The sequence below is a fragment of the Pristis pectinata genome, chromosome 14 (assembly GCF_009764475.1).
Source record: "Pristis pectinata isolate sPriPec2 chromosome 14, sPriPec2.1.pri, whole genome shotgun sequence".
NCBI lineage: Eukaryota > Metazoa > Chordata > Chondrichthyes > Rhinopristiformes > Pristidae > Pristis > Pristis pectinata.
The window spans coordinates 15647054-15670706 of NC_067418.1; the positions used below are offsets into that span (position 1 = coordinate 15647054).

The 23653-nt window shown below is 38.6% G+C and overlaps 1 protein-coding gene across 4 annotated transcripts in view; it reads left to right on the forward strand.

The window, feature by feature from the left end:
* Window positions 1-20917, forward strand: part of LOC127577864 (growth arrest-specific protein 2) — a 134403-nt gene extending 113486 nt beyond the window's left edge. For all 4 annotated transcript variants that reach the window (XM_052029490.1, XM_052029491.1, XM_052029488.1 and 1 more), the window contains one exon: window positions 16510-20917. In XM_052029490.1, coding sequence (XP_051885450.1) covers window positions 16510-16758 — 249 coding nt within the window. In that variant the 3' untranslated portion in view covers window positions 16759-20917. The remainder of the gene's footprint in view (window positions 1-16509) is intronic.
* The last annotated feature ends 2736 nt before the right edge of the window (window positions 20918-23653 follow it).

The following is a 23653-nucleotide window of genomic DNA, read 5'->3' on the forward strand; positions in this document are numbered from 1 at the left end:
GCTTTCTTGGCCGTGGTGTCTACGTGGTTGGACCAGGACAGGCTATTGGTGATGTTGACTCCTAGGAACTTGAAGTTCTCAGCCCTCTTGACCTCAGCACCATTGATGTAGACAGGTGCATGTACACCGCCCCCTTTCCTGAAGTCAATGACCAGCTCTTTTGTTTTGCTGACATTGAAGGAAAGGTTGTTGTCATGACACCATGTCACTAAGCTCCTTATCTCCTTCCTGTACTCCGACTAATCATTATTTGAGATACAGCCTACTACCGTGGTATCATCTACAAACTTGTAGATGGAGTTAGAGCAGAATTTGGCTACACAGTCCTGAGTATATAGGGAGTGGAGTAGAGTAGAGGGCTGAGGACGCAGCTTTGTGGGGCACCAGCATTGAGAATAATCGTGCTGGAGGTGTTGCTGCCTATCCTTACTGATTGCGGTCTGTTGGCCGGAAAGTCAAGGATCCAGTTCCAGAGGGAGGTGTTGAGTCCCAGGTCTCAAAGTTTGGTGATGAGTTTGCTTGGAATTATAGTATTGAAGGCGGAGCTGTAGTTAATAAACAATAGTCTAATGTAGGTGTCTTTACTGTCCAGATGTTCCAGAGATGAGTGTAGGGCCAGGGAGATGACATCCGCTGTAGACCTGTTTCGGCGGTAGGCGAATTGCAGTGGGTCGAAGTGTTCCGGGAGGCTGGAGTTAATGCGTGCCATGACCAGCCTCTCAAAGCACTTCATGATGGTGGATGTCAGAGTGACTTGTCGGTAGTCATTAAGATGAGGGCCATACACATGAAAGAACGTGTCTCCACTCCCCCATGTACTTCCCAACTGCAAGGCAACCATGGAAGTGGCAGAGCTTCAGTGTGGCTCCATTTGGGAACCATGCAAGTCCTGTTTTAATGCAGCAATCATTGAGAACCGCTGCCCCCCCCCCCATATATTTTTTTGAAAAGGTAAATTTTACCAGATCTGTGATGTGAGTGGGGTAAAGGAGGAATGAGAGCATTGCTGTTCTCTCTGGTGGTAATTGCAGCACCCGTTTACCGAGTCAAGAATGTACTCCAATTTCTAGTCATCACTGTTTAGTTAATAGTGACTAAGAAAACATAGTTGCCTTGAAATTGGAGGTCATTCATATTTGATGCACTAAACAGATGCAGTGTTTAGTGCCAACACCCCAATCAGGAGGCCCTCTAAAACACTGAAAATTTGAAAAATTACTTTTAAAATTATATTGGGTGGCTTTCACCACCCTGATTTCTATCAACAAAATCTACACAGGTTGCAGTGATCTTTGGTATTAGGAGTCATAGGACGTGGGTCTTGATCTTAAAAAACTCTATCCAGGGCAGACACAGTACCACAACGTAAAAGGCTGGAGGCAGGGAAAACAAGGGGAAGGGAGGAAACATATCTTCAGTATACATGACCATGCACGACTTTGAAAATCTGCAATAACCTCTGAAATCCAGTAACTCTGTAACAAACATGTGCAGTGGTGAAAACTTAGACAGGCAGTGGTTACACCCAGAAGCTTGCAATAAAACAGGATCCACACAGTCTCTGATGGTTTCAACAATCAGTCTTAAAGACATATTTCCCCTGGCTGCCAGACGCCAGCTACAAGCTGTGTCTGTCAGGGACAGGAAGAGAGTTTCCAGATTCACTCAAAGGAACGTGGATGTGCTGGTCAGAGAGATACATAGCAGGAAGGAGGTCCTGTGTACCAGCAGGGCCAGGAGAGCAGCAAGGGTCACCATTGGAAGATCCTGGAAGGAAGTTACTCCAGCTGCTTTCTCCAGATGCGAGAATCACAACTCATTCCAGCAATACAGAAATAAATTTCATGTCCTTACAGGATATGTTTGTGTGAAGCTGCACATAACTAAAACCAGCCATACCATGAATGCCAGCTCCCAGCAGTACAACCCTCTCAGTCCTTTTCTCATCTCAGTTCCCTGCAACTTAGTCTCTCACATGCCCATTAACTCCCCTTTGATTCTTTTTGCCATCTATATTTACAGTAGGGTAATTTACAATAGCCAATTAACCTGCCTTAGGGAGATGAGAAGAATACAAAAAAAATACACCCAGTCACAGGGAGAACATGCAAACACACACACAGCACCCGAGGCCACGATTAAACCTGAGTCTCTATAGCTGTGAGGCAGCAGCACTAACTGCTGTACCACAGTTCTGGTTGCACTGTGACTGTTCAACAATGATTGTAAGCCAGTAAAAGCAGAAATGGGTATTGTATGAATCACAATGCCATTAGGTGCATGTCTGACACTAGAGACATGACTGCTGAACTAATATGAATTGCACGTGAAAATACCCAGTCCAGTTTCCTGATGGATGCTACTTCACACGGAAATGATTGCCAGTGCTATTACCCCAGGTTAGTCAATTTCCAAAGGATTTGTGCGTGAGAAACAGGTGTTGACCCACCCAGTTTCTAGGCAATTGTTAGTTGTAATTGCTCTCGTAAATAAAGACTTACCTTTATATTATAGCTTTCACATCTCAAGTCATCTAAAGAACTATAACAAATGAAGTACTATTTGAAGTATAGTCTGTGTTGCAATTGCGATGAAACACTATATGAAGTTCAGATTAAATAGGTAGTTTTCATGTAGTTCAAAGAGTAACTTAATATGCAATTCAAAATAAAAAGCTGCAGGTAAAGAGTATTGTGACTTGAAAATGATCATAAATGAGCCAAATGCCAGTAGCTTTGGTGGAACTAATTGTTATTTTAATAGGAACAATATAGATAGATTATTGTGATAAATTTGAGTAAATAATTTTTCTTAATGGTCTCACAAAGTCCATATGAAACAAGCAGTTCATCTAATTTAGTAATTGTAGGATAACTATTAATACTAAAATTGTTTTAATGTTACAAGCAACCAACACAAAAAAAATGACGTGCTTAAATGCACCCCTGTACTGGGTCAATCCCTTTCAGTCATTACACCAAGCTGAAGTGTCCATACATAAATGTCTCGAAAGTGGATTTCATCCTCCCTTGGTGTAGGAATAATATCCTGTGTATGGCACTAACACCCAATTAGATTTCTCACAACAAAATTGTGAAAATTGAACAAAAGTATATTAGAAATAGTGCTATGCCAGTTTGGACACAGAATTTAAGCACTGTCAATGGGGTTTGTGTGGTTCTCATTGGGAACTGCTTGAAAAGCTGCTGCTGCCCTTTCATTGCTGAGCTAAAGCACACTAGACCTTAAAGGTTGTCTTTCCCATGACAGCCACAAAATAACTCCACAATAACAACTGCCACATGTGCATATTTAAGAACCTATATGAGGTGTGGAACTCCAGCCCAAAACTCTTGCTACTTGTTATGATTTTTAATCATGGTTTTGAGTCAGCATTTACCATGGTAAGATGCTTTGTCAACATTTCTCGTTTGTTTTTGCTGAGTCAAATGTCTGGCCATAAAGTGACCCGTGGAACAAGTAGATGAAATTGCTTTCCCAATACTTGTTGTTTTGTATAGCTAAATAAAACTTAACTTTGGTAATTTAATAGTGATAGTTTTCCAAAGCAAAATACTTCAGCACTGTTTCAGTTCCTTATGTAAAACAATTACAAAGTTTGTTTTACATAATATATGAAACAAAACTAGAAAGTGCTAGAAATACTCAGCAGGTCTTGCAAAGTCTATGGAGGGGAAACATTTGAGGTCAATACACTCTCATCAGAACTCATTCTAGTTCTAATTCTGATAAAAGGCATGAGATCTAATAAAAACTAAAATTTCTACAAACAATGCCTAACACCTCAGCAGCACTAGTTACCACTAGACTAACGTTTCAAAATTAACAAAACATCTCAAATGATCTGTTTCTCCCTCCACAGATGTTGCTGAAATTGATGATTATTCCCAGCATTTTCTGTTTTAATTTCAGATTCTTAGCACCTGCAGACTTGGTGCTTTTTGATTATTTTATTTTTCTGTTGGTTTTGCCTTACAAACATTGCTTGCAGCACAAAATAATGGAACATACATGCAATACTTACTGGTGACAATGAAATTCTCAGAGCATCACTTCAATTTGAAGTGGAATTTTTCACTTCTTTCTCTGGAATTTATTCACTTCCTGATTTCCCTTTATGGCTTTTATTTTCCTATTTTATTCTTTTTCCCTCCTGTTCTTTCCCCCTCAATGATTTAGATCTTACTTTCATTCATTCCCATGTATACATTTACCTTTAATTTTTATTTTACCCATCCAGGACTAACTACTCAGCAGATTCAATAGAAACAGAGGAAACAGATGGAAATTAACAGGACTAGAAGTGAACAGTGAAGTGGGTTTAACTGGGTAGTTCCACCGTGGACTGGGCAAAGAAATGATACACTGAACATTATCCTACTGCACTGCATGATACCATTATGCTATCTCTGAGTAAATCAACATCTTCCATATTTTCTGTATGGTTAAATCCTCTTCAATTAACAGATGCACTAATTTTGTTTGAACGTGACCTTTCTTAATAGCAACAGTAGGTACAGTAATATATCATAGGTCATACCACTTGTTATATTCCAAGGGCAGGCACGGTAGTGTAGCGGTTAGCATAATGCTATTACAGCGCCAGCGACCCAGGTTCAATTCCGGCCGCTGTCAGTAAGGAGTTTGTACATTCTCCCCACGTCTGCATGGGTTTCCTCTGGATGCTCCAGTTTCCTCCCACATTCCAAAGGCATACAGGCTAGGAAGTTATGGGCATGCTGTGTTGGCGCTGGAAGTGTAGTGACACTTGTGGGCTGCCCCCAGGACACTCTGCGCAAAGATGCAGCTCACTGTATGTTTCGATGTACAGTACATATGACTAATAAAGAAATCTCTATCGATATTCGGTTCTTAAAAATGTACTCGTACTGTGACAGTTTGGGAGATACTGGCTTCATACTCAGATAACTTCTTCACACAAAACATGAGATGACAATCAGCATCTAAGCATGCATGGCTGAGGCCATTTTGGAGTAAGGATGCTCCTTATAGTCAAGAAGTTTTTTTTGTCTCACTTGCTTACTGGCTGTCGACTTACATCCTACTCAGCTTTTGGTACAGGTCGATGAATTGCTGCATTTGCCTTGCTTGGTATGTAGCTTTTAGAAATGGTGAAAAACCTGACTGGTGCTTCATTGTCCATAGGAATCCAGATAATATTGTTATCAGAAGTATTTTATCAATTCTCATGGTGTTTTTAATTGGAACACTAACATCTCAGCAATCATAAGTTTGCTTTTTGTGCTTTACGATTGCTGAATGTCATCAGTCTAACAATTGGGAAAATAGATGTGACCAGTGTCAGAGGAATTTCTTTTGAAAAATTACCATTCTGCAGTAGAATATAACATTAAAGAATTGTCCTTTTGGCCAAATAATTTCTGTCTACAGGCAATATTTTCAATCTGCCTCACTTTTTGAAATGACACTTAGCTTTTCTCTGAAGTTACTGAAAACTGTGTGTGTTCCATTATGATTGAAAAAGTGTCACCACCAGATACAATTATTTCATCATCCAGAAGCCAGAGGAATGAGTAGTCTCTAGAAAGAACACGCAGTAACACAGCAGGATAATAAACCTCTGAGTTATACTTTAATCTCTCCCTTTGTATATGACAGCGCATAACACTTAGTCTGAAGTCAAAGTGTTCTTTCAGCACAAATTGTAAACTTCTAAGGAAGTATTTCCTTTTAAATTAAAGTACAGACAATATTGGCAGCTGGCAATAATAATCCAAGGTTAAAAACAAGTTCAGCAATGTCATTATAGTCTAATTAGCATTGTATTGTAAACATGATTTTTAACCTCTATGTAATGCAATTTTAAAATTCAGTGTATATGTATTCAGGGTGATACATTGGAACAAGTACAGACTGGTATCACCACTAAGGTCTGATAAGCAAAATCAAAAATCTTTCTTCTTGCAAGTCTTATGAAACTTCTAAGTCTGAATCATGTTCTTAGCTAGCAAAATTACATAGTTTTGATTCAGAAAGATTCATTAAAAGGTCTTTGTATAATAGAACATCCCATTGGCACAAAAAGTGGAAAACAGCAAAAAATCAAAACCCCTGTGCACTCAAGAATCAAGACCTCACGCATATAAAAATATCACTCAAAAAGAGCACACCCCACCCTCACCACAGACACAACAAAAAAAAATCCCCTTCCCATTCTCTGCCATTCATTAACACATCACCTTTGAATTTGTAGACACAAGAGAAACTGCAGATGCCAGAAATCTGGAGCAACAAACACAAAATGCTAGAGGAACTCTGCGGATCAGGCAGCATAAGATAAGATAAAATATCTTTATTAGTCACACATACATTGAAACACACAGTGAAATACATCTTTTTGCATAAAGTGTTCTGGGGGCAGCCCACAAGTGTCACCACGCTTCCAGCGCCAACATAGCATGCCCACAACTTCCTAACCCGTACACCTTTGGAATGTGGGAGGAAACCCATGAAGACATGGGAAGAACGTGCAAACTCCTTACGACAGTGGCCAGAATCGAACCCGGGTCGCTGGCACTGTAATAGCGTTACACTAACCGCTACACTGCCGTGCCTGCCCCACACTACTGTGCCTGCTGAATGTCATCAGTCTAACAATTGGGAAAATAGATGTCACCAGTGTCAGAGGAATTTCTTTTGAAAAATTACCATTCTGCAGTAGAATATAACATTAAAGAATTGTTGTCTTTTTGGCAAAATAATTTCTGTCTACAGGCAATATTTTCAATCTGCCTCACTTTTTGAAATGACACTGTTAGCTTTTCTCTGAGGTTACTGAAAACTGTGAGTGAGGAGGAAATCAAGGGGGGAATCCTGATGAATCCTAATGCAGGGTCTTGGCCTGAAATGTCAACTGTTCATTTCCCTCCATAGATGCTGCCTGACCCACTGAGTTTCACCAAGATTTTGTGTGTGTGTTGCCTTTGAATTTGTGGTAATTTTAAGTCTGGCCAACCCAAAATTAGCTCCTTAAACATTTCTCTCTTCAAAAATATTACACTTAATTTGAAATCATTGATTCTTTTGCATTTACACATATACATAAAAGCAGTATGTTTAACTTAGCGGCACCCAACAAGGTAGTCCCTCCCTAATTAAATAACATGGGAAAATGTGCAGAATTTCATATCAATCAATGCACCTTTTGTTTAAATTTCAAACATTCTTCTTAGCCAGAGGCAAGAATTATAATCCTGAGTCTCACTCTTAGAAACTGTGGATGTTTTCATATGCAATAAAAAATCATCTGAAATTTAAACCACCAGAGCTCCCAAGAGGGAAAAAAAAACAAACTGATGGTTAGATTCCTAAAGCTGGGAGAACCAAAATGTGACAAGATCTGAATCAAAGTTAGAAAAGTGGAAGACTGGGCATGAGTACAGTATCATTATATCATCCAAACGGATACCTGAAGCAGAAGGATATTGGGCCAGAACGTACCTGGAAGAGGCATGTGTGATCCACTGATTCCTACAGACTTAAGCCAAATGCAGAGGGCCTATCCCACTGGCCCACCATCAAAGTCCAGCAGTGTGTTCTGGATGATGCCTGGGCCACAAACAGCTCAATGCAGATGTTCTACCTTTGCAATGCATCTGACACCATATAAAAGAGATATGAAGTTATACAGCAGGGAAACAGGCCCTTCAGCCCAACTGGTCCATGCTAACCAAGCTTCTCATTTTTTTTAAATTTTTTTATTTACAGCATGGTAACAGGCCCTTCTGGCCCAACGAGTCCACGCCACCCTTTTTAAACTCAAATTAACCTACCCGTACGTCTTTAGAGTGTGGGAGGAAACTGGAGCACCCGGAGGAAACCCATGCAGACGCGGGAGAACGTACAAACTCCTTACAGACAGCGACAGGAATCGAACCCCTATTGCTGGCGCTGTAATAGCGTCATGCTAACCGCTACGCTACCGTGCTGCCCTAAGCTAGTCCTGTTGGCCTATATCCCTCTAAACCTTTCCTATCCATGTACCTGTCCAAATACCTTTTAAATGCTGTTAATAACCTGCCTCAACCACTTCCTCTGGCAGCTCATTCCATGTACGCACCACCCTCTGGTTGAAAAAGTTGCCCCCCAGCTTCCTATTAAATCCTCCCCTCTCTCCTTAAACCTGTGCCCTCTAGTTCTTGATTCCCTAACCCTGGGAAAAAGACTGTGTGCATTTACTCCATCTATACCCTTCACGATATGTTAAACTGAAGTAAACAATTTTAAAATGTTAATAATTATTTAAAAAAGAGGAATTGAAGTATTCTTCCATCAGTTGCACTATATTATTATTTGTGATTTCTGATTACAATTCTAATATAGATCCTATGGCATTATATACTAATTATTAGTCCTGGATATGTGACATTAAAAATATCATTGTAAATACACGAAATAATTAACAATGATTGTTAGAGTGCAGCAAATACATTGGAAATAACCACTGAATAATTTCAGAATGTCCAAAGCCATCCCTGAATACAAACTTCCTGATATCAAGCATTTAAAATAATATATTCAGCACAGGTTGGGTGTTTTATATATATGAAACAGTTTATGATCGTGATGTAATTTTAAATAAGGCCATGAACTGCTCGAGTTTCGAGTGATGTTTAAGATTCCAATATGTTTAAACAGACCAATTGAATAAAATACCCTATACTTTAATGTATTTAAACTGGATGTAAAATGTCTTGAAGTGTATACTATATTAAAATGCCATACCAATGCAAGTAGTTACTAAACAAATGCACTCCTCCAGAATTCAGTAGCAACAAAATATTAAGCAGACTGCTTAAAGACAGTGTTACAAAGAATTTTTCAGCCATTAACCTTATGATCATGTAATTAAAAGAAACACAAACTTGCATTCAAAACGTTCTGGGATCAGCACTGTGAATTATCATGCCACTAGTATGCTGTATCGCATTATTTCCTTTACTTGGACATACACAAATAAACACGTGGTAAGTAGCCATACAATAATGTTTGATGGGTCATTAATAATATTATAAATTGTTAATAGTATTATCAATCAGTTGGTTTTAATATTGGCTTAATTTCATTAGAATGAATGATTTAGTGAGGGCAACCTGAGCCAGAGGACATGTTGTCAAGGAAAGTGATGACTCACCAACATCCTCCAGGGCTCATTGCCTTTGGGGATGCAGAGAATGAAACAATGCTTCACTTTAAGGTTTTGTCATAGCAACACAGAACTAAAAAAATCTAATATTGCAACATAGCATTTTTTTTGCCTTAAAAACATTGATAAATCACAAGAACAGTACTTTACAAATTTGGTCTTCTGTGAGAAAGAAAGTAAATAAAAAATTATATTTCTTGTATAACTGATTTTTAAGTCATTTTCATAATCTTGTGAGCAATGGTGAATTACATGAATCAGAGTGAAGACATTTTTCTTCTTTGCCTGGTTGCTGTAACAAATATTCACTTTCATAATAAGATGCTGGGACGTCAGAAGTAAGAGGAAAGTATACAGTAAATGGCAAGACCCTTAGGAGCATAGATGTAGAGGGATCTTGGGGTGCAAGTCCATAGCTCCCTGAAAGTGGCAACAAAAGTGAAGAGGGTGGTAAAGAAGGCATACGGTATACTTGCCTTCATTTCTCACAGCACTGAGTATAAGAGTCAGGAAGTCATGTTGCACCTGTTTAAAACTTTGCTTAGGTCACATTTGGAATATTGTGTGTAGCTCTAGTCACCACATTACAGGAAAGATGTGGAAGATTTGGAAAAAATGCAGAGGAGGTTCATCAGGATGTTACCTGGAATTGAAAGTAGTAGCTATAAGGAGAGGTTGGACAAACTTAGATTGTTTTCTCTGGAGTGTTGAATGCTGAGGGGAGACCTGATAGAAGTATATAAAATTATGAGAGGCATAAATAAGATAGATAGAGTACTTTTCCCCGAGGTGGAAGTATCAAATACCAGAGGGCATAGCTTTAAGGAGAGAGGGGAAAGGTTTAAAGGAGATTTGCGAGGCAAGTTTTTCTTTACATAGAGAGCGGTAGGTGCCTAGAACATGCTGCCTGGAGGATGGTGGAAGCAGATACAATAGTAATGTTTCAGAGGCATTTAGACAGGCATATAAACAGACAGGGAATGGAGGGAAGATAGATCATGTGCAGACAGATGGGATTAGTTTAAATTGGGCATCATGGTTGGCACAGACATCATGGGCCAAAGGGCCTGTTCCTATGCTGTACTGTTTTATGCTTTACAGCAAGTCCTTGTAGATTAGAAACCTACATACCTTGTTTGAGGAGAGAGTATGTAGTGTATGTGAATACCTCAGACTTTGTGCTTTGGTTCATATAAAGTGTTATCACTGTGTTAGAAAAAAATGATATTACCTGTTTTCATTTCTTGCAGTTTTAAAATAAGTGTGTTATCTCCTTACTGAGTTATAAAACCAAATATGACTTATTCTGAAGAAAATGGTTCTCTCACAACATTTAAGAAACATATGGATGAGAGGTGCCTTGAATCACCAAGGCACAGTAGGCTATCAACGAGGTGCTGGAAAATGGCATTAGTACAGTATATATAGGTACTTGACAGTCTACATGTATGTACAGGATAGGAGGATGACTAGAATGAGGGTAGGACTGATCAGGGATAAAAGAGGAAACATGTGCCTGGAGTTGGAAGAGGTAGGGGAAGTCCTTAATGAATACTTTGCTTCAGTACTCACCAGTGAGAGAGAACTTGACGTTTGTGAGGATGGTGTACAACAGGCTAATACGCTAGAGCATGTTGACATGAAGAAAGAGGATGTGCTGGAACTTCTGAAAAAAACGTTAGGATAGATAAGTCATCGGGGCCAGATGGGATATATCCAAGGTTACTACGGGAGGTGTGGGAAGAGATTGCTGCACCTTTGGTGATGATCTTTGCATCCTCACTGGCCACAGGAGTAGTGCCAGATGATTGGAGGGTGGGAAATGCTGTTCCTTTGTTCAAGAAAGGGAGTAGGGATAACCCTGGGCATTACAGACCAGTGAGTCTTACTTCAGTGGTAGGCAAATTACTGGAGAATATTCTTAGAGACAGGATTTATGGGCATTTGGAGAAGCATAGGCTGATTAGGGACAGTCGGCATGGCTTTGTGAAGGGCAGGTCATGCCTCATGAGCTTGATTGAATTCATCGAGGATGTGACAAAACACATTGATGAAGGTAGAACAGTGGATGTGGTGTGCATGGATTTTAGTAAGGCATTTGATAAGGTTCCTCGTGGAAGGCTCATTCAGAAAGTCAGGAGGCATGGGATCCAGGGAAACTTGGCTGTGTGGATTCAGAATTGGCTCACTCGTAGAAGATAGAGGGTAGTTGTAGATGGAGTGTATTCTGCCTGGAGGTCAGTGACCAGTAGTGTTCTGCAGAGATCTGTTCTGGGATCTCTGCTCTTTGTGATTTTTATAAATGATTTGGATGAAGATGTGGAAGGGTGGATGAGTAGGTTTGCAGATGACACAAAGTTTGGTGGTGTTGTGGATAGTGTAGAAGGTTGCTGTAGGTTACAACAGGACATCGATAGGATACAGAGCTGGGCTGAGAAATGGCAGATGGAGTTCAACCCAGAAAAGGGTGAAGTGATACATTTTGGAAGATTGAATTTGAAGGCAGAATACAAGGCTAATGGCAGGACTCTTAGGAGTGTGGAGCAACAGAGGGATTTTGGGGTCCTTAAATCCCTCAAGGTTGCTGCTCAGGTTGATATGAGGATAGGTTGAGCGAGCTAGGGCTTTTCTCTTTGGAGAGAAGGAGGTTGAAAGGTGACTTGATAGAGGTTTACAAGATGATAAGAAGCATATATCAAGTGGACAGTCAGAGACTTTTTCAGAGGGCAAAAATGGCTAACATGAGGGGGCATAATTTTAAGGTGATTGGAGGAAGGTATGGGGGGATGTGAGATGTAATTTCTTTTTACACACACAGAGTGGTGGGTGCGTGGAACGCACTGCCGACAGAGGTGGTGGGGGCAGATACATTTGGGACTTCTAAGAGAGATAGGCACATGAATGATAGAAAAATGGAGGGCTATGTGGGAGGGAAGGGTTAGATAGATCTTAGAGAAGGATAAAATGCCAGCGCAACATCGTGGGCCGAAAGGCCTGTACAGTGTTGTTCTATAGTCACTAGGGGCAGGGTGGGCTGAAGGATCTGTTTCTGTGCCATATGACTCCATGATGCAAAATCTAATATCTCCCTGCTTGTGGGATGAACATGTTGTAAATTAGTTCCAGGGTATATCTCACTTTCTAACTCCACACCAAGTAGATACTTTGCTTATATAAAATACAAAAATGACACATGCATTTGATTTACCAGGATAAATAGGCTTCTTAAAGATCCACATCACTTTCAACAACCATGTTACATTCATCATTATTTTTGAATCAGTATATTTTTAAGGTATTTGAAAGATTGAATTGTGTAACTCTTGTGGTGTGATCAAATGTGTTCTTACATTAGGAAGTTTGTCCACAGCTTGAGTTGCAGTGTGTTTGGTACTGTGCTAATTAATTTTCATTACCCTTTCAATCATCTTCTTTCATCAAATGGAAAACCTTTCACTTACAAGAATTAGTCCATTAGTATTAATCAGTTAAATGTTTTTAGCCACATCAGTTAAATTTGCATATTTCAATGAGTATTCTTTTGCACAACAAAAATTCTCATTTAACACTTGCTCCCGTATAAGTGCACCTTTACTAAGAATTAGACCTGTCATGCTACTACACAATTTTCCTGCAGAATATCCTAGTTACAATTTATAATTGCCTCGAGAGCATCAACATTTAGCCTTGGTCCATACCCAGTTCATAATCAAACGATGAGTATAAATCTTGGTGGGTCTACAGAGTAATTTATGGTCTATAGAATCTTTTATGCTGAAATTATGATTTTGGAACATGAAGATTGAAAATAGAGTCTCCATTTGATATCACCATTGTTGCCTAAATATACATTTACCATTCATTTCCACGTGTTAGTCATTTCCAAATCTAATGTATTTCCTGATTTGTAGCAGATAATATTGAGATCACATTTTAATAATATGATTTAAATTAAATTACCAAAATAAACTGAATCAGAAGTCCATTTGTTCATATTTCATAAGTTGCTGAAATGAGACACATTGAATTTTTTTGGGGAAATGGTTATTACCAACCAGGCCAGTATTGATTGTCCATCCCTAATTACCCGTAAGCTGGTAATGAGCCACCTTCTTGAACATTTTCAGTCCTTCTAGTGAAGGTCTTACCAAATTGCTACTCAGTGGGGAATTCCAAGATTCAGACCTTGCAATGCTGAGGGATCAGTGATATGTTTCCAACTTAGATGATAATGTGGTAAACTGGATCAGCAAATTTGTGGATGGCACCGAGATTGGGAGCATAGTGGACAGCAAGGGAGGCTATCAAAGCTTGTAAAGTGATCTGGACTAGCAAGAAAAATGGCAGATAGAATTTAATGTTGAGAAGTGTGAGGTGATGCATTTTTGGAGGACAAACCAGGGTAATACTTAAACGATGAATGGTAGCGCACCGGGGTATGCGGTAGAACAAAGGGACCTGGGAATACAGATCCATGATTCCTTGAAAGTGGCATCACAGATAGAAATGGGTCATAAAGAAAGCTTTTGGTAAATTGGCCTTCATAAATCAGGGCATTGAGTACAGGAGTTGGGATCAGAAATTGGCAGTGCAAAGGGACTTGGGAGTCCTAATACAGGATTCCCTAAAGGTTAACTTGCAGGTTGAGTCAGAAGTAAGGAAGGCAAATGCAATGTTAGCATTAATTTCAAGAGAACTCGAATATAAAAGTAAGGATGTAATGCTGAGGCTTTATAAGGCATTGGTTAGACCACATTTGGAATATTGTGAGCAGTTTTGGGCCCCATATCTAAGGAAGGATGTGCTGGCATTGGAGAGGGTCCAGAGGAGGTTTAGAAGAATGATCCTGGGAATGAAATGGTTAACATATGAGGAGTGTTTGATGGTTCTGGGCCTGTACTTACTGGAGTTTAGAAGGATGAGGGGAGATCTCATTGAAACCTACAGAATATTGAAGGGCCTGGATAGAGTGAACGTGGAGAGGATGTTTTCAGTAGTAGGAGAGTCTCGGACCAGCGGGCACAGCCTCAGAATAGCAGGACGTCCCTTTAGAACAGAGATGAGGAGGGATTTCTTTAGCCAGAGGGTGGTGAATCTGTGGAATTCATTGCCACAGATGGCTGTGGAGGCTAAGTCATTGGCTATATTTAAATAGGTTGATAGGTTCTTGATTAGTAAGGGTGTCAAAGGTTACAGGGAGAAGGCAGGAAAATGGGGTTGAGAGGGAAAAATAAATTAGCCATGATCGAATGGTGGAGCAGACTTGAAGGGCCAAATGGCCTAATTCTGCTCCTATGTCTTATGGTCTTGTGGTTATGTTGAAGTTGTATAAGACGTTGGAGAGGCCAAACCTTGAGTATTGTGTGCAGTTCTGGTCACCTACCTGCAGGAAAGATATCAATAAGCTTGAAAGAGTGCAGAGAAAATTTACATGGATGTTGCCAGGACTTGAGTTATAGGGAAAGGTTGAATAGGTTAGGACTTTATTCCCTGAAGTGCAGGAGAATGAGGGGAGATCGTATAGAGTCATACAAAATTATGAAGGGTATAGATAGGGTGAATGCATGCAGGCTTTTTCTCCTCAGGTTGGGTGAGACTAGAACTAGAGGTCATAGGTTTATGGTGAAAGATGAAATATTTAAGGGGAATCTACTATTGAGGGGGAACTACTTCACTCAGAGGGTGGTGGATGCGCGTTCAATTGTAACATTTAAGAGAAGTTTGGATAGATGCACGGATGAGAGAGGTATGGAGGGCTACGGTTCAGGTGCAGGTAGATGGGACGATATAGAAAACCAGACCAGCATGGACTAGATGGGCCGAAAGGCCTGTTTCTGTGCTGTAGTGCTATATGACTCCAAGGATGGTGCATGGATTTAGACGGCAACCACCAGGTGGAGCTGTTTACATGCACCTACTGTCTTTGTCCTTGGTGGTAATGGTGCTGGATTAGGAGTTGCTGTTGGAGTATCCTGGTCAATAACTGCAGTGCATTTTGTAAATGTACACACTACAACATAGTGCAGTGGTGACAAAAATGTATGTTTAGGGTAATTGATGGTGGGGGGGTGGAATTCAGGCAGGCTGCTTTGTCCTGGATGGTGCCAGCTTGGTCTGAAGTTGTTAATGGTGGGTATTTCATCAATACTTCTGTTTTGTGACTTAAAGATGGTGGAATATCAGTAGGCGAGTCATATCCTGCAGGATACCCAGCCTCTGCCTTGTCCTTGTAGCCACAGTATTTGTATAACTAATCACATTGAATTTATGCTCAACGATGAGCCCCAGGATTTACTGCAGCCTTATTGTTAGACTGTATGTGCAATTAATTTGATGAGGTTGCAGATACATCACCACATGGAACATTTGAGGTAAAAGTTAAACAGGCTAGGTTGGACCCTTCCTGTCATCTACAGAAAACAAAATATTGGAATGTACAGACGTTGCTGTTGAACTATTTTCCTATTTATGTGTATTTCCATTTAACAAATATGCTTCAAAGAAGAATAGCTTGTAAATGAATATTCTAAAAAAACATGTCCTTTGAAACAAGTACCATTTAACATTTGTCTATGAGCTCTCATGAAAGGACATTAACTGTTTCTTCACCAATGCTGCCTGACCTGCTAAGTATTTGCAACATTTTCTGTTTTATTTGTCTTCAGAGCACAATGGCTTATTCATTAAATATGTAACTACTGATGACTTAAGACATGAGCAGGTTCACCAGATTCGTAGTATTAAACATAAATATTTAAAACCTTCCATTTTTATTTTGACGCCTTATCAAGCTCTCCATCATTTCCCAAAAATTTGTGATTCACAAAATTAAGCAACACATAATAAATGTAGAAGTCTAGGTAATTAAGTCAACATTAAAATTCTAGAGTCTGATCTATAATATTGGACAGGCAAGTTGTACAAGCTTAACTAGACTTGCCATGAGAGTAAGATAAAAGGACTACAATGACCATTTTTTTCTGCATTAGTCTTCCTTGTAACAGCTGGCACAACCCAGTGGGATTATAATACAAAATCAATAAACACACTTTATGCACAGTGGGTGGGAGCAGCAGCTGCTGCCTGGCTGATTGTGTCGATTACCTAGACAAAATTAGCAAGGATATTTGTGGTTATTAACTTTTACAAAAAAATGTTCATTATGTGGACCTCTTGGAGTTCCACATATCTAAATAGGAATTAGTCATGGCTTTTTAATCTTCATCTAATTTCCTTCTGTTATACATCCCATTACCATAGCCTTCCATTGATTTTTGTTCAACAATTACTTTGCATTGCAGATGCTACACAACAAACATGTGATGGTGCGTGTAGGAGGGGGCTGGGAGACGTTTGAAGGTTACCTACTGAAGCACGACCCCTGCCGGATGTTGCAGATTTCCAGAGTGGACGGCAAGACCTCTCCAGTCTCCAATAAGTCTCCAACGATCAAAGATTCAAGCCCTGATAGTTACCTTGTGGTAGCTGCCCATTACAGAAGCAGAAGAGAGAGTGCAAGCAACAATAGTGGTAACTGGGGAACAAAATGATTACAGAGTATTTACCATGCAACTGGACCCACTCTATTATCTTAAGTAATACAAAATATCAAAAGCTGGTACCATCCCTTTCAAACTGAACAGGCTACGAATAATTCAACCCAATCACCCCAAGACTGGGCTTTTGGTGAAACGAGAAAAGAGCCAAAAAATTTGGATAATCAGACTGAGGAAAAAGTGTAATAACATTGCTGTTGATAGATTTTAGAGAAAATGATTGGGATATTAAACAAATTGACTTAATTGTTTAAGTCTCATCTTGGGGAAATTCATAGTTGGAAAGTGGTAAGATTGTAGCTGTGCCTATTTTGATTACGGACATTCTGCATGTTGCCTGACTATCACACTTCCTGCCCATTTAAAAAAAACACCTGCTTAGTGTTAAACATGATATTCATGATACACCTGTGCCACTGACAGTGCAGGTGGGCTCAACAGCAGCAAATCCTTTGGGTGCACTGGTCTGGATACTTGTACATTGCTGAGCAGCCTTAGCAGCACCATTTCCATTCTGTCATCCATATCATTATTCCTTTTATGTGTTTGGATTGCATCTCAATTTTGAGCATTCCAAATTCACACTGGTTGACTAGAATTTTTACCAAGCAACTAATCTTAATGCTTGGCACTATTTGTCTTTATGGTAGTTACAACGTTATCCCAGTGCTTCATTCCACTCTGCTTTCCATTTTTTTCCCAATTCTAAAATTCACACATTATGTGCAATGTAAAAATCATTCTCCTAACATCATGTTGTTTCAAAGCATCAGCAATGCACAAAGAACCATTTTCAACCAGGTAGAATACTTAAAGGATGATGAGCACTCTGAATGTGTTTGGTAGCTCATATTCTTAATTTATTTTAAACAAACACTATCAAATCAATGCCACTATAGTTGCAACATGGCTGATCCAGGCTTGGCCTCAACACCACTTTCCTGCTCTCTCCCTTGTATTAAGATCCATCGATTCATTTCTACTGAAGTAGAAAAATACCACTACTTTCTTAGGAAGCTGAGCAGAGAAAGAGAACAAAAGTTGCAATAATTCCCCCTTCTGTTCAGAATCCTAGGGATTGAAGTATAGCTTTATGAGCTGTTGCATTTTCCATTTCTTACATGTAGACCAAAAGAGTGACCAATGTGCCTATAATCACTGCCCAGATTTGCTGCTAACCCTAAAGGACAGCAACACTATCTCCTCAAGTGCATGCTTATACATTGCATCTAATTCAACACGTCTTCCATTTAAGAGAAAGGGATATTTTTCCTTACGCTTTTCCAGATGCATGCAAATGCAAACATTTTAATTGTACAGGCAGGCAGGAATAGCAGCAACTCATTAGACTTTGTGTATTATAAAACAATATTGCTGTATTTCCCTCATCTAGACTCAAGACGATTGAAATGTCAAACTTACCGAACAAGTATCAAGAATGAGTGCAAATGAGTCCAATGGTGTTGATAGATCAGCTGGAATACTGGGCCTGATTGCGCTGCCGAGCAGCCAGCTTGATGCACAACTATCTAGGGCCCATGCACAATCTCAGTAGTTGTCCAGTCGCTCCAATCAGTGGCAAGATCAGAATAGTGACTGGGATACCAGAGGTGTTGTGCAGAGTTCCCATCATGAAACAGTCAGATAGCCTTTGACAGAAAGCAAAGCTGTCACAGATTATAAAAATAATTTTTAAACTCTGTCAGACATTTGAAACTCAACATTGAACTAAATTGTCTTCTTTTTAAAAAAAACACACAAAAGAGATTAAAATAGATAGAAGTAAAATCCTCTACCTGTTAATCTGCTGGTCTAGAATGCACATTGATTTCAGCTCCTAGGATCCAAGTGACAATTTCCCAGCCAGGAAATCATGCGAAGATTGGGTCCATGGGGGCCAGTGCGGAGTCCTTCGAATCTGTTCTGCTCTTGAAGCCTGTTCATATAACTGCAAGATTTGGTTCAGTTTAAGTGGCTGAAAGCTAGTGATTTTATGCAGAACCACCAACCACTGTTAGCATTAGTTTGGCCCATTATTACTGTCTCTTTAAAATACTTAATTTCATTTAATTTGCATAGATTAGCTGCATTATGCAGAATGGATTTACTTATGCAAATATAAAATTCTTTCATTTAACAAGTTCTAGTTGTAACAGCCCCTTCTCATTCCCTTATCCAACACTAATGGATAAATTACTTAAAAGATGGTTGACATTTAACATATCTTTTTGAACAAAAAGGACTATAATTAGGTAAAAAAACAAGCTGATATAATTATTCACAATATACTTGTATTGACCTCCTATCCATTTATTGCCTCATCTCAAAATAAATTTAAGTACAACCAATGCTGAAAATCATAATCAAGAACACGAAATGTTGGAAAACGTTCCAGAACCTGGCAGAATCTGGGAAAAAGAACTCATTTTAAAGGTAGCTTTTTCCATTTAGCAATTCCTATAGGATTGTGAAATCCACAGACATCTCTATATTGTGTTGTTCAATGAGGTGATTTAAGATAATACACTGGTTTTATTTACTCAAAATGATCTAAGTTACCAAGAATATAATGCATTTGGCTTAGATTCAATGTCAGGAGTATAAGTGGAGTCAGGCCATTCACTTGACTTAAAGCAATAGGGAGGCAAATGGAGATGCATTTCTCCGCATAATTTATGCAATTGTGTTTGTTAGTGAATTGCTATAGTTACATATCTATGAAGAACTGTGAATACCCAGCTGGTAGAAACATGCAATACATGACTGGAAACTGTCCCGTCAAATGGACTGTCAGATACTGCACATGTGGGCTAAATAGCATTATTCAAGGATAAGTGAACTAGAAAGCATAATATTAGAAAGAATTAGCACCTCCATATTTATTTTAGCTTTGCTAAATTTGGCACAATCATTTTCAAACTACATAGCTCCAAGTAGTATATAAGAGCATAACTAGATTAAGGCAAAATTTTCATTAATATGTTGTGGCATAAAATGTCAGTATTTAACATTCAATTATAAAGGCAGGCTAAACAGAATTTAATAAAACTGTTACTTTGCTTTTGAATGTTTCTTTGCAGTTTGTATAGCAACAACACTTGACATTATATTTCATCCAAAACATTAAGTTATAATACCCAGAGACAGTAAAATAAATTGAGAGACGATGCCGCAGGTCTGAATGACTTATGGTTGCACAGCACATTGGCACAAAAATAAATTTGGTTTTATTAAGCAATTCATTTGTCTAAGCAAGGCATGGTATCAAATTAAAGAAACATAAAAAAAAACACAAGTTATCCAGTTCATTTTGATTTTTTGTTTTTAAGTTGTTTTCCCTTGAAAATATCCCAAGACACATTCCCACTGACAGCAAGCGTCTTGAAAGGAATCACTCCAGACCACATCCAAGGTAATGTTAGATAAATGCTCTATTTTGTAATAAATATAAATTCAAGTGCCTAATTAAGATATTCTCATTTCAAATCTCAGTAACTTCAACAATACTGCATGACACTGGCTATAAATTGTCACGAGGTGTTAAATCTAAAAATAATTCACACCACTTAGAAGGGTTGTGGGGACTGTTCATTCTGCCTGAAATCAGCATAACATAAATGATGCTCTGAACTATACCCAAATTACAACTAACCTTGGAGCTGTTGATGGCTAGCAGATCCCCAGCAACCTACATCACTGAGCCTGTTTAAATAGATAGTAGATAAAACATGCTTATATTTCCCAACCCAAATTTACATTCCTTCTAAGCATCATAGCACATATTTTTAATTAGCATGAAATATTTTAAAGTGCATTTTGAACAGTAATGAAGATTCAGTTTTGATGCAATGGCTTAGAATTCGCAATGAGAATAACAGTGAGGTTATGATGGAAATTCTAGATTGCACTTGTTTGGTTAAATGCAAAAACTGCCATTAGTGAGGCCTTGCTCTTCCACTGGGTGAGGCATTTTGCAGCCTTCTCAAGTGTAAAACAATCTATATATGTTACACATTGTTGAATGACTTTTTAATAGTGTACAATTTATAATTACTGTTTAATAACTCTGCTGGACCTTAAAATCTGTGAATGCCATTTTCTCAATTATTTTAAAATTCCATGCTTTTAACATCAATAAATAAAGTTTATGATATTTCCGCTTCAGCCTTAATCTCTGTGTCTGTCTCAATCTTTACTCTGGAATGTTTAGAAAGTTAAGACTTTACATCTTGGTATGTTGACTGTGAGAATACTTCAATATGATTGGCTACTCAGCCAGCATGATGGCTTCAGTTTTAATGGATGTCATCAATACCCAAAAGCTGACATTAAATTGCAACTGAGGTCTGGAAAGAGAAACTGAGATGCTACAGAGATCATTTAAAGTGGAAGGTTTGCAGTGGGCTCAGTCACTTACCAGCTGACCAAAATCCAGATGTCATGGTGGTGCAGCAGTTAGTGCTGTTACATCAGGGAAATGAGTTGGATCTCAAACTCATGTGCTGTCTGTGTGGAGTATCCATGAGTTTGCAGGTTTCCTCTGGGTATTCTGGTTCCCTCTCACATCACAAAGATATGCCAGTAGGTTAATTGACCATTGTAAATTGCTCCTTAATGAAAGTTTACAGCAAAAATAATCAAAGGGAATTGATAGGCATGTGCAAGAGAATGAAGGGTACAGGAAAAGTAGAGGGGGAAATGGGATTGCTTCCTGGGAGCCAAGCTGGACTCAATGGGCTGAATGGCCTCCCTTGCCATTATAAGAACATTATTAGATGTCTAACTACTTCACAAAAAGGTATTTATGTTTTGTTGATGACCTGCAAAAGATTTACATTCTAAATAGTTTCTCTGTAGTCCCATACACGGTTTGGATAGTGGCTATTGCTGGCTAGGGCGCTGAAGTGTTGCTCTAACTTACTCTCTCAATGCTGATAATCCCTACCCCCCTGTAGCTGTTTGACAGCTCTATATCTTGAAACATAACTAAGTAATCAGCAATCTCCCACCTGTAATGGTGAAGAATATTCTGGTTTGCAATAAATTGTACAGAATTGTCATATTTTCTATAAAGGTAAAATACTGTTAAATACCATGTGGTATTAGTTACAAGTGACCCAAATGATTTTGTAATGAAGTGAAACTTAAGCTATTAGACATGTAATAGTTTTAGTTGCTGTTATTCACTGTCACTACTTCTATTGTACAGTATAATCAAACCATACGAACATGACCTTAATTTGCCAAATTGATGTTGCAAATTGTGTTGGATAAGTTTAGTATTTATACCATCCATCAACCCAATAACAGTTTCATAATATAAGATAGGCAGTTTCATTATATAGCTTTCCCTTTGATAATAAAGACATTGTCCGGCATTGAACGAGATTTTACATTACTGGCTAGAAAACCAAAGAACTGAAGAATTGAAAATCTAACTTCTTTAAAAATACACCAATATGCCAGTAAATTATATATCAGTTACTGTCACTTCGATTATTGGCAATCCACACCACAACAGTATGTAATATGGAATGAAATACTTAACACAGCCTATTTAAGGCAATAAGCTAAAAAAAATCAAGGAGATAAAGTGGAACAAATGGCTATAGTTGGGGCTCTGCATCCATCACAGAAGATTATAAAAGCAGAGGAAAAGGTGTACAATAGATCCAAGAACTGTGAATATGTAGAAGTGACAGATTGCTTCCATTTGCCAGCAAAATACAGAAACAGACCATAAATTTAAGATGACAACAATATTTAGAGGCCAGTTTGGTTTGGCAATCATTAACACAGAATTCATGAATTCCTAGAAAGAGAATTAGATGCTTGAAGGGGAATGGGGGTGGAATTAGACTCAGCAACTCGTTTCTGTGGTTTAATATTCCATGATCCAAATTTTAGAATAAAAATTGTACATTTTCATTGTTTTATTTATTCTAAGATTTGTTTCAGTATCATGACTAATTAGACATACTACCTTCAGGTTATAAGAGTTCTGTCCTTAACATCTTTAAAACCTATACAACTTTAAGAAACCACTCTAAGCTCCTGCCAGCACATCAACATTTTTTGACGTTCATTTGAAATGTATGCACATCCTGAATTATGGACAGGACTTAAGAAATCTAAAGTTACTGCACTGTATTTTTATTATAAATTCCAATAGTTAATGGAACATTGAGAAACAATAAAGGAAAATTACGTGTGCAGCATTGCAGCCAAATGCCAGTTCTGATATTTCTATTCACTAGAGCGTTATTACAGACTATTTCTGCAACCTTGCTGGAGGAGGATAAATCCCAAAATTTTTTTAAAAGGAAGATTAAACTAGAAAGTCAATGAAAACTATTTTATGTAAAGGAAGGAATAAATATGCACATTGGCAGACCTTATAATGTGTAGGCAAAGAAATTTGGAAGGAGACGTTGACATTAGCAGAGTTGTGATGGTACAAACCATTAATGATTTTGCAATTCAAATCGTGCAACATGTAGATAGTGAAGGCAAAGAAACCCAACTTCTTTTCATGGGATATTACTTGCGCTATTTTCCCCCTCATGAAACTAAAATGCTTCAAGGAAACTGAAATATTTGACAGTACTTGGCTAGTATAGTTGGAACACGAAAAGCAGAATGAATTATGAGCTCAGTCTGAAAAATCATGTTAACACCGCCCTCAAGTGGATAATCCAGCAAACTGTTATCCAGATAAAACAAAATGCTGGAAATACTCAGCAGTTCAGGCAGCATCTGTGGAAAGAGTTAACATTCCAGGTTGAAGATGCTATCAGAATGACATCTATCATATCCCTTTGATTAAATGACTGAACATCTGACAAGAGTCACTGGGAAATACCAACAGTTCTTCATGCATTTGCCTGCA